Source organism: Mustela erminea, chromosome 5 (assembly GCF_009829155.1).
Source record: "Mustela erminea isolate mMusErm1 chromosome 5, mMusErm1.Pri, whole genome shotgun sequence".
NCBI lineage: Eukaryota > Metazoa > Chordata > Mammalia > Carnivora > Mustelidae > Mustela > Mustela erminea.
In genome coordinates, this window is record NC_045618.1 from 136,114,227 (window position 1) to 136,128,086 (window position 13,860).

At 43.2% G+C, this 13,860-nt stretch overlaps 1 protein-coding gene across 1 annotated transcript in view; it reads left to right on the plus strand.

Annotated features, from left to right (window-relative positions):
• GOLGA5 (golgin A5) overlaps positions 1–8,010 on the plus strand; it is a 31,691-nt gene extending 23,681 nt beyond the window's left edge. The window contains exons 10-13 of the mRNA XM_032345094.1: positions 1,388–1,613; positions 4,508–4,613; positions 6,180–6,243; positions 7,532–8,010. Of these exons, the coding sequence (XP_032200985.1) occupies positions 1,388–1,613; positions 4,508–4,613; positions 6,180–6,243; positions 7,532–7,612 (477 nt within the window). The 3' untranslated portion in view covers positions 7,613–8,010. The remainder of the gene's footprint in view (positions 1–1,387; positions 1,614–4,507; positions 4,614–6,179; positions 6,244–7,531) is intronic.
• The last annotated feature ends 5,850 nt before the right edge of the window (positions 8,011–13,860 follow it).

Genomic DNA, 13,860 nt, shown 5'->3' on the forward strand with positions numbered 1-13,860 from the left:
ATGGGTCTTTTGTAAAGTCACCAAGACCTCTTTTAAACTCTGAAAATATAAAATTTAGGAAATAACATGTGCCCACCACCCAGATTTACCAGCACTTATCATTAACTATGACAAAATCATGCATCCACTTACCCTGTAACTCTGGCGTTTCCTTTTCTCCCTTATGTTCATTTTGTTTTTTATCCCTTATATTTATTGACTTAATAAATAATGAGCTCATTGGTCATTTAAATAATTTACATAAAGATTGATTCTTCTCTTTTTAGTTAGCTGATGATGTAGTTTGAACATTAAAAAGGCAAATAATTTCAGTTTTTAAGTTGTCAGACTTTGTAACAGTCCATGATTTAAACTATTTTAAAATATTTTAGTTTTTCTAAGAGGAGCATCTGATTTCAGTGTTCCATTCTTCCCTCACCTACTTTTGTGAAGTGCTTACAAGTGGTAACATGACTTGTTAGCAGAAAGTCAAAAGTAAGGACCATAAACCACCAATTGGTTTAATCCTTAAACATTCCTGTATTTATTAAATGTTTTTTGAGTGCTTCCTAAGCCTAAGATTCTGTCCTGTTTTTGTTAATTAAGAATTAATCTTAGGGGGTTAGCTCGAAAAGGTTTTTTTTTGATCTAAGTAGAACAGAGGAAATTCTTTGTCTCATAACAGGAAGTTGATTTTTACAATTTTAAAAAGAGATCAGCATCTTCATATATTGTCCAAACAAACCAACAACCCATAAACGAGTGACCAAATACGCACATAAGTAAGTGCTCAAAATCATCCGTCATCAGGGGAGTGCACATTAAAAGTGTAGTGGGCTGTACCACTACACTGATACTCGCTAGAATGTCATAGTATCCCTAAATATCATGTACAGAGAGATGTAGCAATTTGTCTAATGTCAGACAGCTAGAAAATTGCAGAGCAGAGGTGAAAACCTAAAACCTCAGTTTGCAGTCTTTGCACTGTACCACAGCTGCTGAGTTATGGAGGGTTTTGATTCCCAGCCGAGAAGTTCAGACTGTCCTTTGGATCGATGCTTTCAGATGTCTTTGATCACGACGCCACAGTGAGAAGTAAAGTATACCTTGTGTCCCAATAACTCAGATGTACTTAGAAGTATAATACTAAAACAGAAGTTTCACAAAACAATGCTCTCATATACTATGTGCTGTGTACTCTCTGTCCCATTCTTGGCCATTACTATTTTAAAATCTGGTTGTGACCCACCAAATTGGTTTTGCAGCCCATTAACACAATTTGAAAATCTCTTCCATAGATAGTGAGTTTTGAGAAATTGAATAATGCTACACTTTACATGTGGGAATGTAGGTTCTGTGTTGTAAGACTTACTTTATGTACTAATTTTATGAACACTTTGCCTTTCAGCTTACTAATAAAACTTTGAGCAACAGCAGTCAGTCTGAGTTAGAAAACCGACTCCATCAGCTGACAGAGACTCTCATCCAGAAGCAGACGATGCTGGAGAGTCTTAGCACAGAGAAGAACTCTCTGGTCTTCCAGCTGGAGCGCCTTGAGCAGCAGGTGAACTCCGCCAGTGGAAGTAGCAACAGTGGGTCTTCTATTAATATGTCTGGAGTTGACAATGGCGAAGGTAACAAAAAAGGAATTTCAAAAGAACATTGCATTGCCTTTATTTCCAACCTTGCTAATTGAGGCGTGACTTTGAGAAGTTACAGAAAGACCTTTTTTTTTTTTTTACAAGAAGGTCCATCCAGCAAAGCACTGCTTTTCCCCTGATGTGAGGCCTGAGCCGGGCACTGTTTGACATGATCTTTAGCAAACAGGACAGTGGGCTATGAATATGCTGCTCCTTAGTATGGGACTTGGAGAAGGGAGACTTGAGGAACGGTGACCATGTTGAAATACATAAGACATTCTACAAGATATTGATGACAAGGTAGATAATTTGGCAGTAAGGGGTTTTCAGGAAACTTGAAGATTTGCTGTAAAAATCTTCCAGTCTGTAATTATGAATATTAAAGTTAATAGTCCTGTAAGTATATCCATGCTCTATAATTTCAATAGAGAAATCTGTAGATTCCCAAAGTAATAATCAAGAAGAATGTTAAAGATTTCAGTATAAGCTTCAGCAGATCTGGTTTTTAATCTTAGAGCTTCATAAAGCCTACAAAGTAGTCATTCAGTGAATTTCTCAGTTCTTAGGCTTTCAACTAAAATTTTTTTAAGGGGCGCCTGGGTGGCTCAGTCAGCTAAGCATCTGCCTTCAGCTCAGGTTATGATCCAGAGTCCTGGGATCAAGCCCCACGTTGGGCTCCCTTCTTAGCAGGGAGCTTGCTTCTCCCTCTCCCTCTACCATTCCCCCTACTTGTGCACTCTCTCTCTCTGTCAGATAAATAAAATCCTTTAAAAAAGTAAATAAAAGTTTTTTTAAGTTTTTTTTTTTTTCAGCGTAACAGTATTCATTGTTTTTGCACCACACCCAGTGCTCCGTGCAATCCGTGCCCTCTCTAATACCCACCACCTGGTTCCCCCAACCTCCCACCCACCCCCTCTTCGAAACCCTCAGATTGCTTCTCAGAGTCCATAGTCTCTCATGGTTCACCTCCCCCTCCAATTTCCCCCAACTCCCTTCTCCACTCTAACACCCCTTGTCCTCCATGCTATTTGTTATGTTCCACAAATAAGTGAAACCATATGATAATTGACTCTCTCTGCTTGACTTATTTCACTCAGCTTAATCTCTTCCAGTCCCGTCCATGTTGCTACAAAAGTTGGGTATTCGTCCTTTCTGATGGAGGCATAATACTCCATAGTGTATATGGAACTTGTTTTACATGTTTGTTTTTTAATAACATGGTTACTATGAAAAGAAATCTCCAAAAAAAGGATATTAAAATCATCCAAATAATCCATTCCCCTCAGATAACATTTTGGAATATCTCCTTCCAGATTTTTTTTGCTGTATATGTTTATATTATCTATTTTATTGGTTTTTAACTTTTTCATATAAATCAATTTATTTTTAAGATTTACTTATTTATTAGAGGGAGAGAGAAAGAGGGAGAGAGGGAAAGAAAGGGAATTTCCAGCAGGCTCCCTGCTGAGCGCGGAGCCCGATGCAGGGCTTGATCTAACCATGAGATCATGACCTGAGCTGAAATCAAGAGTCACACACTTAACTGACTGAGCCACCCAGGGGCCCCTAGAGCTTACTTTAAAAAACAAAAACAAAAAAATTCTAATCTGTGACAAAATAGCCCAGGAGAAGATCCTAATTAATACATAAGAATTAAATATAATCTGTCAGAAATCAGTGAGTCATTGTGGTTCTGGACTAGCTGGTGAGCTGGGGGGAATTTGTTTAAAGTTAAATCTTCATTTCATTTGCACACAAAATTAATCCCTGTTAGAGTGAAGAATCAAGTATTAAAACCTGGAAAAACTAGAAGAAAATTATGGTATTTTTGGTTAGAAAAGTGTTCAGTCTCACTAGTAATTACACATACCAAAGAAGGCAAATTAAAGCACTTTATTGAAGTCCCAAAGGAGGTAAGGCGATGGTAGCCTAGAGGGAGGTCTGCAGGAAGAGTTTCCAGGCAAAGAGAAGAGCAGATGCAAAGGCCCAGAAGTAGGAGCAATGCCGGCATGTTGTAGGAACAGAAAGGAGGCCAGTGCAGCTGGAGAAGACTGAGTGAGGGGGGAGAGTAGTCAAAGGGGAATTCAGAGAACTTTGAAGAATTTTGAGAGGGGTGACTGACTGCATTTTGGCAAGATGCCTCTGGCAGCTATGTCCAGAGTAGATTACAGAGAGCTGAGTGGAGGCGGGGAACCAGAGAGGAACCATCATATTAATCTGTGTGAGGGAGGGTGGCAGTTCAAACCAGAGTGAGATCTTGAGGGGGTTATCGTAAAGGTGAGTGGGTAGGTTGGATGTGGAGTTCAAGAGAAGGGAATCAAGGGTTTTGGCCTGAGATGATGGAACAATGTTGTGATGTACTCAGATGGGGAAAATGGCAGGGTGAGTAGGTTGGCAGGGAGGGCAGAAAGTCAGAATCGTGGTTTTGGCCATGCTGAGCTCGAGATGCTGTTCGACATCCAGATGGAAACAAAACAGATGAGTAGATGAGTCTGGAGTTGGTGGTCCAGGCTGGGGATACCAATCTGGGAGTCATCAGCATTGTAGAAAGGGTGTCTGGCCTCACTCTTGCTAGCGTAGGAAGAAAGTGCTCATTAATATTGACTCCTGGCAACATTTGGTATTTGTAAACTTCAGTTTTTACTAATTTCATGAGGAAATAATTGTTTTAGTTTTTACATTTTTATTTTTATGGATATAGAAATTTAAATATTTTATATAATCAAATTTATCTGTCTTTATGGTTTTACCTTCTTTGTGTAATGCTTAGAAAGTTGGCCTTTGAGAATTTCTTTCATTTCTAATACAGTAATATATTCAACTATAATTTTGTTAGGACATTGCTTTTGGTATTTGTACACTGATTCACTATTTTCTTGCTTAAACAGGCACACGGCTCCGAAATGTTCCTGTTCTTTTTAATGATACAGAAACAAATCTGGCAGGAATGTACGGAAAAGTCCGAAAAGCTGCTAGTTCAATTGACCAGTTTAGGTAAGCAAGGGCAGTAATGATTGAGTGATGGATTGTCAGCTGCTCTTGTATTCTTTTCTGGTGGCTTCAGTCACAGTGAGTCCCCTCAGGCAGAGCTGATAATTTAGAGCAATATTTCCCTGCTTCCTGTCACGGTATTTTGATCTCATGAGATGGCTTCATGTGGTGGGCCAGTGCCTGTGTTTTACTGAAGATGATTAACCCTGATCATTTCTCTTCTTTCTGTAGTAAACTCGTATTAAAGTTCATTGAGAAAATGTTCATGTCATGTAAATGCATCTTTTGAAATGTTTTTTTCATTACTTTATCATATGATGGGAATAAAAGATGCCACTATGTTTAAGTGAACAGTATTCATGTTAACATATACTTTACATATATTACATCAGCAACATATCATCTGTATACATGTTTTTGTATATTTGTAACTTCTTTATACTAGCAAACATGTACCTTATAAAGAAAATGCTTTAACGGTGTATGTTTGCCTTGATAAATGTCATGTTTAAATAATCCATTAAACTCTTTGGCCTCTTGGTGTTTATAATTAAACACAATTATAATGACTTGTTGCAAAATAGAGCAATCTCTTACATTTTTGTGTAAGAATAGAGCTGTGGTGTTCAAAATCAAGAGAATGATTTGCTAAGGTTCTCGAGACCATAGGGCCAACGATGCCATAGTCGTTATATTCAGATTATTAAGCACATTTATTTCAATTCTTTATTTATTCAACATATGTAATAATTTTTAGACAAATTAGATACAAGGCATCATGCTGATGGCAGTGAAAGAAGCAGAAAGGCCTAGAAGAAAGGTGTATTTGCCTTGTAGGTGTATCCATCTTGACAGGGAAAAATGTTGCAAAGAGGTGGGAGTAGTAAGAGCTGGGCTTCATATTCTTCCCATATTTCCTTTAGTTAATTGGTTAGTTGCCTTTCTGTAGTTCTAAGCCTTTTAGAAGCATGTGTTGGGGGAGGGTATGTGCTATGGTGAGTGCTGTGCAATGTGTAAGCCTGATGATTCACAGATCTGCACCCCTGGGGCAAATAATGCATTATATGCTAATAAAAATAATTTAAATAAATAAGGGAAAAAAAGAAAAAGGAGAAAAAGAGGAAAGGAAGAAAGAAGTGAGGAAGGAGGGAAGGAAGGAGCATGTGTCCGTGCGCCGACCTCGGGTTAGCTGCGCGGGTGTTGGCCGGCCGGACTTTCTCCTGTGCATGTGTTGATGCTCGCCTTGTCTCTTCCGTGTAACTTCTTTGGTCTCTAAAAGAATTATTTAGAGAGTTTTCCCCTATAGTTGTAGCTGAAGACTTAAGAGAACTAGACTGTATTTAAATCAAGCCACAAAGAATAGAGAAAGTATTTGTTTACTGTGATGATTCTGTATGGTTATTTCAAGTAATCACTTAACAGTCTACCGTAAAATGATTTTTCTTTTACGGTGGTCACCTTAATAATTTATCCAAGAAATCCTAAAAAGCATCATTAGCTGTTGCCCCAGGAATTTGTGCTTTGAGTGTAACTGTGTCCTCCCCCCCCCCCCCCCCCCCGTTGGCACAGCATCCGCCTGGGAATTTTTCTCCGAAGATACCCCATAGCACGAGTGTTTGTAATTATATATATGGTAAGTATATTTGAAAAACTTATTTGAAAAAATAACGCTACACTTGATTTTTAGCACGTTTTTTTCAGTTGCTGATCATTTTGGGTAAAAGTCCAACAATTAGTTTTGAAAGAAAATAGAACTCATTGTTGGCCATGAAAACTTTTTTTCTCAAGGATGCAGGTAGAGTTACAGTTCACTCTGTCTAAAACATAAATTGCTCAAAGCCTTGTCCTACAGTAAAACGACCTATAATGCAGTTCGTTACCTCCACTTCTGAGCCCCTCTAGTGACAAAAATGGGGTGCAAAACAGTTGATTTCATTTTTATGTCGATGTAAAGTTTCTTTGATTATTTTCCTGTGTTTAGCTTTGCATTCTGAAAGGACCTCAAGGTTGATTTTCATCCTTCCATGTTTCTTAGCCCTAATACAATGGTCGCCAGGGTTTGCAATACTGTTTCATGTGTCCTTTGACCGTAAAAAGCCCTCTAACTGTTCCGAGTGAGGACATCTAGTTGAGTTCAATTAAGACAAGCAGTCTTCCTGAAAAAGAAAAAGCTTACGTAGAAATTTCTCTGTGATCCACTAGAGGGAAGAATTACTCCTTTGAATAAAAAGTTTTTAAGAAACTGTGGGATGGAGAGAAGAAAAGAAAAAAATTGAACAGCATCAAGAAGGATTTAGAATAGGAGCACACAGGTGGATTCCGGTGTTGGGGCTGATAAGGAACACCTGCGCCAGGTGTCTGTCCTGCTGTCAGCGCTGCCAGGAGGGAGCTGGGGGAAGTCCTCCCTGTAGGTCCTGTGTTAGACCTTAAATCAGCCTCTGAAGCCTGACACATTCTTCCCATCAGGAATGTCTTCCTGTCTCCTCTTCACCAAATCACGGCTCACCCCTTTTGCAAAACGCCAACCATGACTCTGTTCTAAAAAGCCTTTGCAAGCAACTTCATGTGTATCTAGCAGTTTCAATCCTGGCCTCTACTCCGAGTTATAATCCCCTGATGGGTTATTTATGTGTACCCGTGTGTGTTATGAGGGCGCTAACAACTCTGATCATTCTCAACCGAGGATTGTGTAGGTTTCAAAACCGTTACCCTCCCTTGCACTTCGCCCGTCTGTTTGCATGTTTATTTCTTCATTACTTATTCAGTAAACAGGTAGCCAGGCGCTTGCAAGGTTGCAGACCCAGTGCTAGCCTCAGGACTGCAAAGATAAGACGTGGTTCCCGCCCTCAGGGTAGACACAGCGAGCCTTTGGTGAAGATTGATGTATTGGTTAATCTATAAATTGTTTGCTCTTTCTTCAGGCTTTGCTTCACCTCTGGGTCATGATCGTTCTGTTGACTTACACACCAGAAATGCACCATGACCAACCCCATGGCAAATGAACTGAGCCCAGTCACCTCAGTGATTGGTTGTCTTTTTTTGGACTTGGGATCTGCAGAAGGACCAGTCGCCTAAAACCGCTGAGAAAGGTGCACAAGGTTATTTCATCACTACAGGCTTTTAACTCGTTAAGTTATTATACAAGTGCTCTGCTACCTAAATCTTCCTCTCATTTCCTTCAAATGGTAAGAGTTTCTAAAACAGGCAGACAGTAATTTAATAAGCTCAGTTCTGCTTTTTCTGAAGTCAGAGGTTCAGTGTATAATCATATACACAGAGACCGGCTGGGTTTGTTCGCCTCCGTACGGACCATCCTATTTTAGGTGACACGCATTATGGGTTATAATCAGGGAGACTAATTGTATTTAGTGATACAAATAAAATGTTTTCTTTTTGATAATTCCGTCTGCTTTTGTATTTTCGTATATTCAGCTTTGCAAATATGGATTTACTTCTTACATGCTAAAGACTTGGATTGGTGTAAGTTTTTGTATAAACACATAAATAAAATTTACCGTGCGTTTTTCTTTTTTAAAATAATAGTTTCTCATCCCCATTGAATAGGACCTTCCCAAACCAGCCGGCGTGAGGAGAGCAGAAAGCAGCAGCAGCGTCTCCCCGTGGGCGATTCCTGGTGCTTTGCCGCCGCCGTGCGCGCCTCTCCCTCCTGTCCCCACCGTGCCGGCCGCCTCTGCTTGTCACGCACTCAGTCACTGTCCTCCTCTCTCTCTTTTCTCGAGCCTGGGCCCTGGGTTAGCTCAGGACATCCCTGCTTTTAGCTTTTAGGAATGAAATCTGTTTCATCAACCTTTGTACTTTTAAAACACTCCAATGCAAAAATGTTACAGCGTTTCTGAAAAGAGACCTTTCTTTTACCTTAAGTTCATTGTCTCTCTTGGCTTTCCTTTCCCTCCACATGTCTGAATTCTTAGTCTTCTGGTCCCTGGTGGTCTGTCTCCACGTGTGATTAATACATGTAGATCTGGGGCAGGATGGGGGGCAGTTCTTCCTGTCAGGAATGTTGTTGAAGACGCCTGCCGGTGCCAGCTGAAAACCTGACCGGTTTCTGTTAATGACATCTGTACCATGATTTTAATTGGCTGTTAATTCTCCCGAAGTTTTGATACCCTAGGAAATGTTTCTTATTTTTCATGAGAAAATGAAGTTTTGAAGGTTATCTGATGCATGCTTGAGCTTTTTCTCAGCTTAGCGTGAATGAAGAAGGCAGAAGTGCCGCATCAGCTGAAAGCGGAGATGAGAAATGGGGGGTGGAGACTGCGGGTTGGGGGGGCTGTCCGCGTGGAGCTGGGAGGCCGGGTTTGAGCTCACATGGGATAAAGGACAAGTGTGGTTCTTGCTGCTCTCTTCTAAAGGTAGTTTTTCCTCTCTTCTAATTTGGAAAAATTTCTGAAAAATGATTAAAACCAGGTTACATAACTTAAATGGAAAACAGCACATGCTTCCCTGTCGTGTCCTGCCAGACTTCCCGTCTCCGTGCGTCCTCCTGCCTCTAAATCTTCCTTCAGTCTTTGCACTTTCTTGGCTTTGGAAATAGTTTGACAAAGTGTTCCCAAGATTTTTTTTTTTTTTTTTTTTTTTTAGTTTTAATTTTAATTGAGTTTCAGTTTCAATATTCTTAGCCACTAACAACTGGGGAATTTTTTTAAAGTGTTCCCTTTCATTTATCCTCAGATAGCACGAAACCTTGACCTAATTAAAAGGATTGCATGAGAGCCAGTTGTTTTCCTTTTTTATCCAGTGTATTCATTTAAAGACATTATACATACGTAGAGTCTGTATAATACATATACGTTACAGATATGTATGTATACAGATAATCTCAGAACTCTGTACTGCTTTCTATTTATAGCCATCAATTGGAAAATAAGATTGTTTTACTATTAGAAGACTATTTCTCTTTCTGTAGACTTTGTGCATATCAGAGGCTACCATTTCTGTTGCTACAGAACAAAACCATCGAAGGAAAAGCGTGGGTTTGTAAACACACGTTTACCAGCCTGTCTGTTCGGGGAGGAAGGGATCAGCTCTCTGGGCCTGGGCTGTCCGGCCTCAGTTTGAGAAGCCTGGAGAATCCAACTCCCCCTGTGGGGGCAAAAACCCCGACTACTCAGATACGCCTCACTGGGTGCTCACTCTCTATGGCAAGAGGCCATATTAGAAAAGGCCGTATGGGCACCTTGGTAGGATGGAAGTAGAAGGAAAGAATTGTTAAACCAAAGAGCATAGTCAGGGACTGACAGCCTAAGGCAGCTCTTCCAGCTGAGACTAGTCAGAAGAAAGAAATGATTGAGGAAAAAAAAAGTCTTAGTGGTTATGCTGAACATGTTTAACTAGTGTACCTATGAACCCTTTCCTGAGTGAGAAGAACACAGAAGTTCATGCTTCTAAGACTCAAACATACACCTCAAGATAAGATTTTCTCTTTTAAAGGAACATTCGAACATCAAGTTCAAAGCCTTATTCTTAGAAGATGTCTCAAAGAAAAAAGCGAGTGGTCAAGTTTTATTTCAAGCTCTAATAAGGCTACAAAGCCATTCAGTGTGTGAATGCCCTGCGTGCTGGTCCCTTCTACGAACTGGGAGTAGCAGGCAGCGGAAGTCTCTGTGCTGGTGGGGCTTAATGTTTAAGTGGGAGGGCAGACGAAACGTGCAGAACGTGAGCCTTGGTATTAAATGCTGGGAAGATCAATGTGAAGGAAGAGAGAAGTGGGGGTGGGGGTGCGGAAAGTCCTCTGCAGAAATGACCCTGGCGCGGGGCCTGAGCGCTGGGGTAGGCCGTGCAAAACCCGGCCGGCTTCCTGGGCAGGAGCTGACAGGAGGCCAAAGCGTCTGGAATGGGAGCAGGCTCCGTGAGGAAAGACAGAGCAGTGGGCAGCGTGGTAGCGACCTCTAGCCCGAGGGGAGGACTTGGAATGTGAAATCCTTTCTTTTCTCCTTAGTAACCTCCTCTGACCTTGAACCACCAATTCCTTTAAATTGCTTTTCTGAATTTTAAAACTTAAAAATCTGTACTTCAGAAACCCCAGGCTACAGTGGCTCCAGACGCAAACGATGAATAGTGTCGATTTCTCATTGTTGCCGTGAAGACAGGCCGAACCCAGAGCCGGCGACTTGTGTTTCCCTGTGTAGCTGCAGGGACAGCACGTCAATGCACTTGCGTGTTCCGCCATAACTTCTTGGTCTCCACATTCACTGTTAACTCTTCCTGTTTGTTCAAGTGAAGAACAAACAAAAACGAAATGAAATCCAAGAGGACAGCTGAAGACCAACATGTCCTGTGTTTGTCCAAGCATAGCATGACTCACGGCCTAGCACCACCGCTGTCGCACGCCGTGGGACCTCAGAAACCCCAACATATTGGGACATCTCTGATCCCCAGAGGCGAGGACCATCCTTCTTTTTCCGCTGTTGTATCCTCGGCGCCCAGACCAATGCCTGGCCCGCGACGGGCCTTCCACTGCTGCTCCCCGAACTTCGCCGGCTGCACCAGGCAGAGTACCAAGCGGCACAGTCCCTCTGTGCTCTGATTCTGTTGCTCAGCATCTGTCCATTCGTGCAGCACGTCTGGTTCCTAAAACCAGGCCAAAGAAGAGCAGCCACCTGGCCGGGTACGTTGACAGAGCTGAGGACTCCGACCGGGCCGCTTGCCAGAATCTCCCCAGAAAGAGAAAGGCCGTAAGTATCTAAAATACAAAACGAAAAGGTGGCCCGAGGATCCTGCCGGTCCTGGCTGCGCACAGACAAGAGCTTTACTCATTGGGGAAGTTCAGTCATGCTTAATGGACTTTTCCCAAAAAACAGTGGAGAAGACTCCTGAAAGCAGAAAGATGCTCAGGTTCAATTTTTAGAAGTTCTGCAAAGCAACGCCTGCATATAATTAGGTTCTTTCCTCATACCAAATTTCCCTCTCTTCCCCGCTGGACCTCTCCCCTCTAGGAGGGCTGCTTAAGCGGAGTTTACATAAAGTAGTAAGGTTTGCACGTGCATACTTTTCAGCCACTAGCAATTTGCTTGAACTCACAAATACGCTGTATGTCCATTGAATTCAAGAATCAATTAAAACCTTAAATGGAATCCTGGCTAGCACATGCTTTCTAACGGGCTGATGTCACAGCAAGGGGGTAAAAATTGGTTTTCAGGAGGGCAGAAGTACTGTTTGTGTATATAAAGCCCAGGTGTGCGTGCCATGCGTACCAGGCAACCTGGCACAGATTTCGTGGCGGGGAGGGGCAGTGACTGAAAAGGCTGGGCGACACTGGGCTAGACTGTAAGGCAGAGACCCAGCTCCCGCCCTCATGGAACCTGCACCCCAGCAAGGGAAACTGATGCACATAGGAGCCAGGCATGGTCTGGTCCTCACCGCCTCTGAGCTTCCAACCCCCTCACAGACTGTGCACTCTGGTCTCTTGGGTCGTCCAGTCCTATCCTCCCCAATTACTCACGGCCTCTTCCTGTGGAAGCATTTCACATCCTGTCCACCTTGGCCTTATAAACTGACTTCTTTGGCTAGTGAAATACGAGTGGAGGGGATATGTGTCATCCCCAAGCAGGAGCTTGTTCCTCTGCCGTGAGCCCAGCATGGCCCAGAGAGGTGCTGCTCTTTCAGCCTCGGTCCTGGAAGGCTGACGTGGGACACAGTCAGAACATGGGGCATGTTCGCAGTGGACGTGTAGCTTAAATGAGCAGGTAACTCTTGGCTTCTGTGGGACCCTGAGACTTGGGAGGTTGGTTGTTGGGGAACGTAACCTAGTGATGGCTGACTAACGCGCCCCCCAGTGCCTGGTTACTTCCTCTCCGCCTCCAGACCTCCCCCCGGCTTACAACTCTCCCCGTTTACCCTCTGTCCCGCCTGCCATCAGCTTAAATGCCACTTTCTCTACAAAGTCAAAACACCTCCTTCCTCACCCCTCCAAAAAAAGAGAAGAGATGCTAGGCTGGGTGCCAATAGTGGGCAGGCTAATGGCCCTCCAAAGATGTCCATGTGCTAGTCTCCGGAACCTGTGAATACGTTGTGGCAAAAGGGACACCGCACACGCAAGCAAGTTAAGGATCGTGACGCAGGGAGGTTATCCTAAATTATCCAGTAGTCCTACATTGGTCCTCAGAAGATGGAAGCAGAAGGCAGAAGAGCCAGAAGGAGATGTGGTGGCAGAAGTGGAAGTCAGAGGGGTTCAGTTGCTGTCTTTGCAGATGGGGAAGGGGCCGTGAGCTGAGGAAGGCAAGCGACCCCTCCAAGCCGGAGACAGCAAGGAAAACCGAGTGTCCCCTCGGCCTCCGCAGAGCAACACGGCTCTGCCAAGTACTTGGTACGAGCCCAGTGAGACCCAGTTCAGACTTCTGATCTCCAGAACTGTAAAAAGTCATTTGTATTGTCTTAAGCCACTGTGTGGTAATTTGTCACAGTGGCAGCAGACACCCATAGTGTCCCTCCCTGGTTATGAGCTCCCGACGCACACCACAGCCCCTACACATCACAGAGCTGCCTCTTCTCTTTCCATCAGTCCAGCTGGACTCCACGCTTGACGCACCCGTCTCGTCTCCGTGCTGTCCTCGGAGCTGAGGAGGGCACATGGCCGATTTCCAGAAGTGGTGCAATTCCAGAAACTAGGACAAAGGAGGAATAATGGTGTGTGACGACGAAGAGATATGAAGCTGAGAACTGGCTGCTGCTACTTTCCGGCTTGCTTCCCTAGCTACGGCCAAGCCCCTAAACATCTCTACTTCTGTTCCCTCATCTTGAAGAATGGAGAAACGGGAAAGAATGACAAAGAATTCCCCCATAGGTAAAAAGAGCATTTTCTAAGTTGAAGATGTACTCAAATGTTAGGTTTTGTTGTTGTTGGGTAGTGTGTTTACTTTAACGTTGGAGTGGACCGAGAAAGTGGAAAAGAACCTTACAGACAACCAGTTGTCCATGTTTCCTAGAGCAAGATGGTGACAAGGCCAGCTCAAAAATGACTACACCTCCCCTCCTCTGACAAGCACTGCTGCTCTCTGAGCCATTGCTGCTGTACCTCGGAGGATAAAACCCCATTTTAACTCCCCTTCTAGACACTTACTGCTGAGATACTCAGTCACAGAATTGCCCCCGCTTCTTGAAACCGCCCAACCCAGAACTTCTCCGATTCTTTCATGCCCTCACCATCATCCCACACAAGCCCACGCCCTTGAGAAGCCCCTCTCATCTCCACTATGGACGTGCTCTGGACCCACATTCTCCCTTGCTGCAG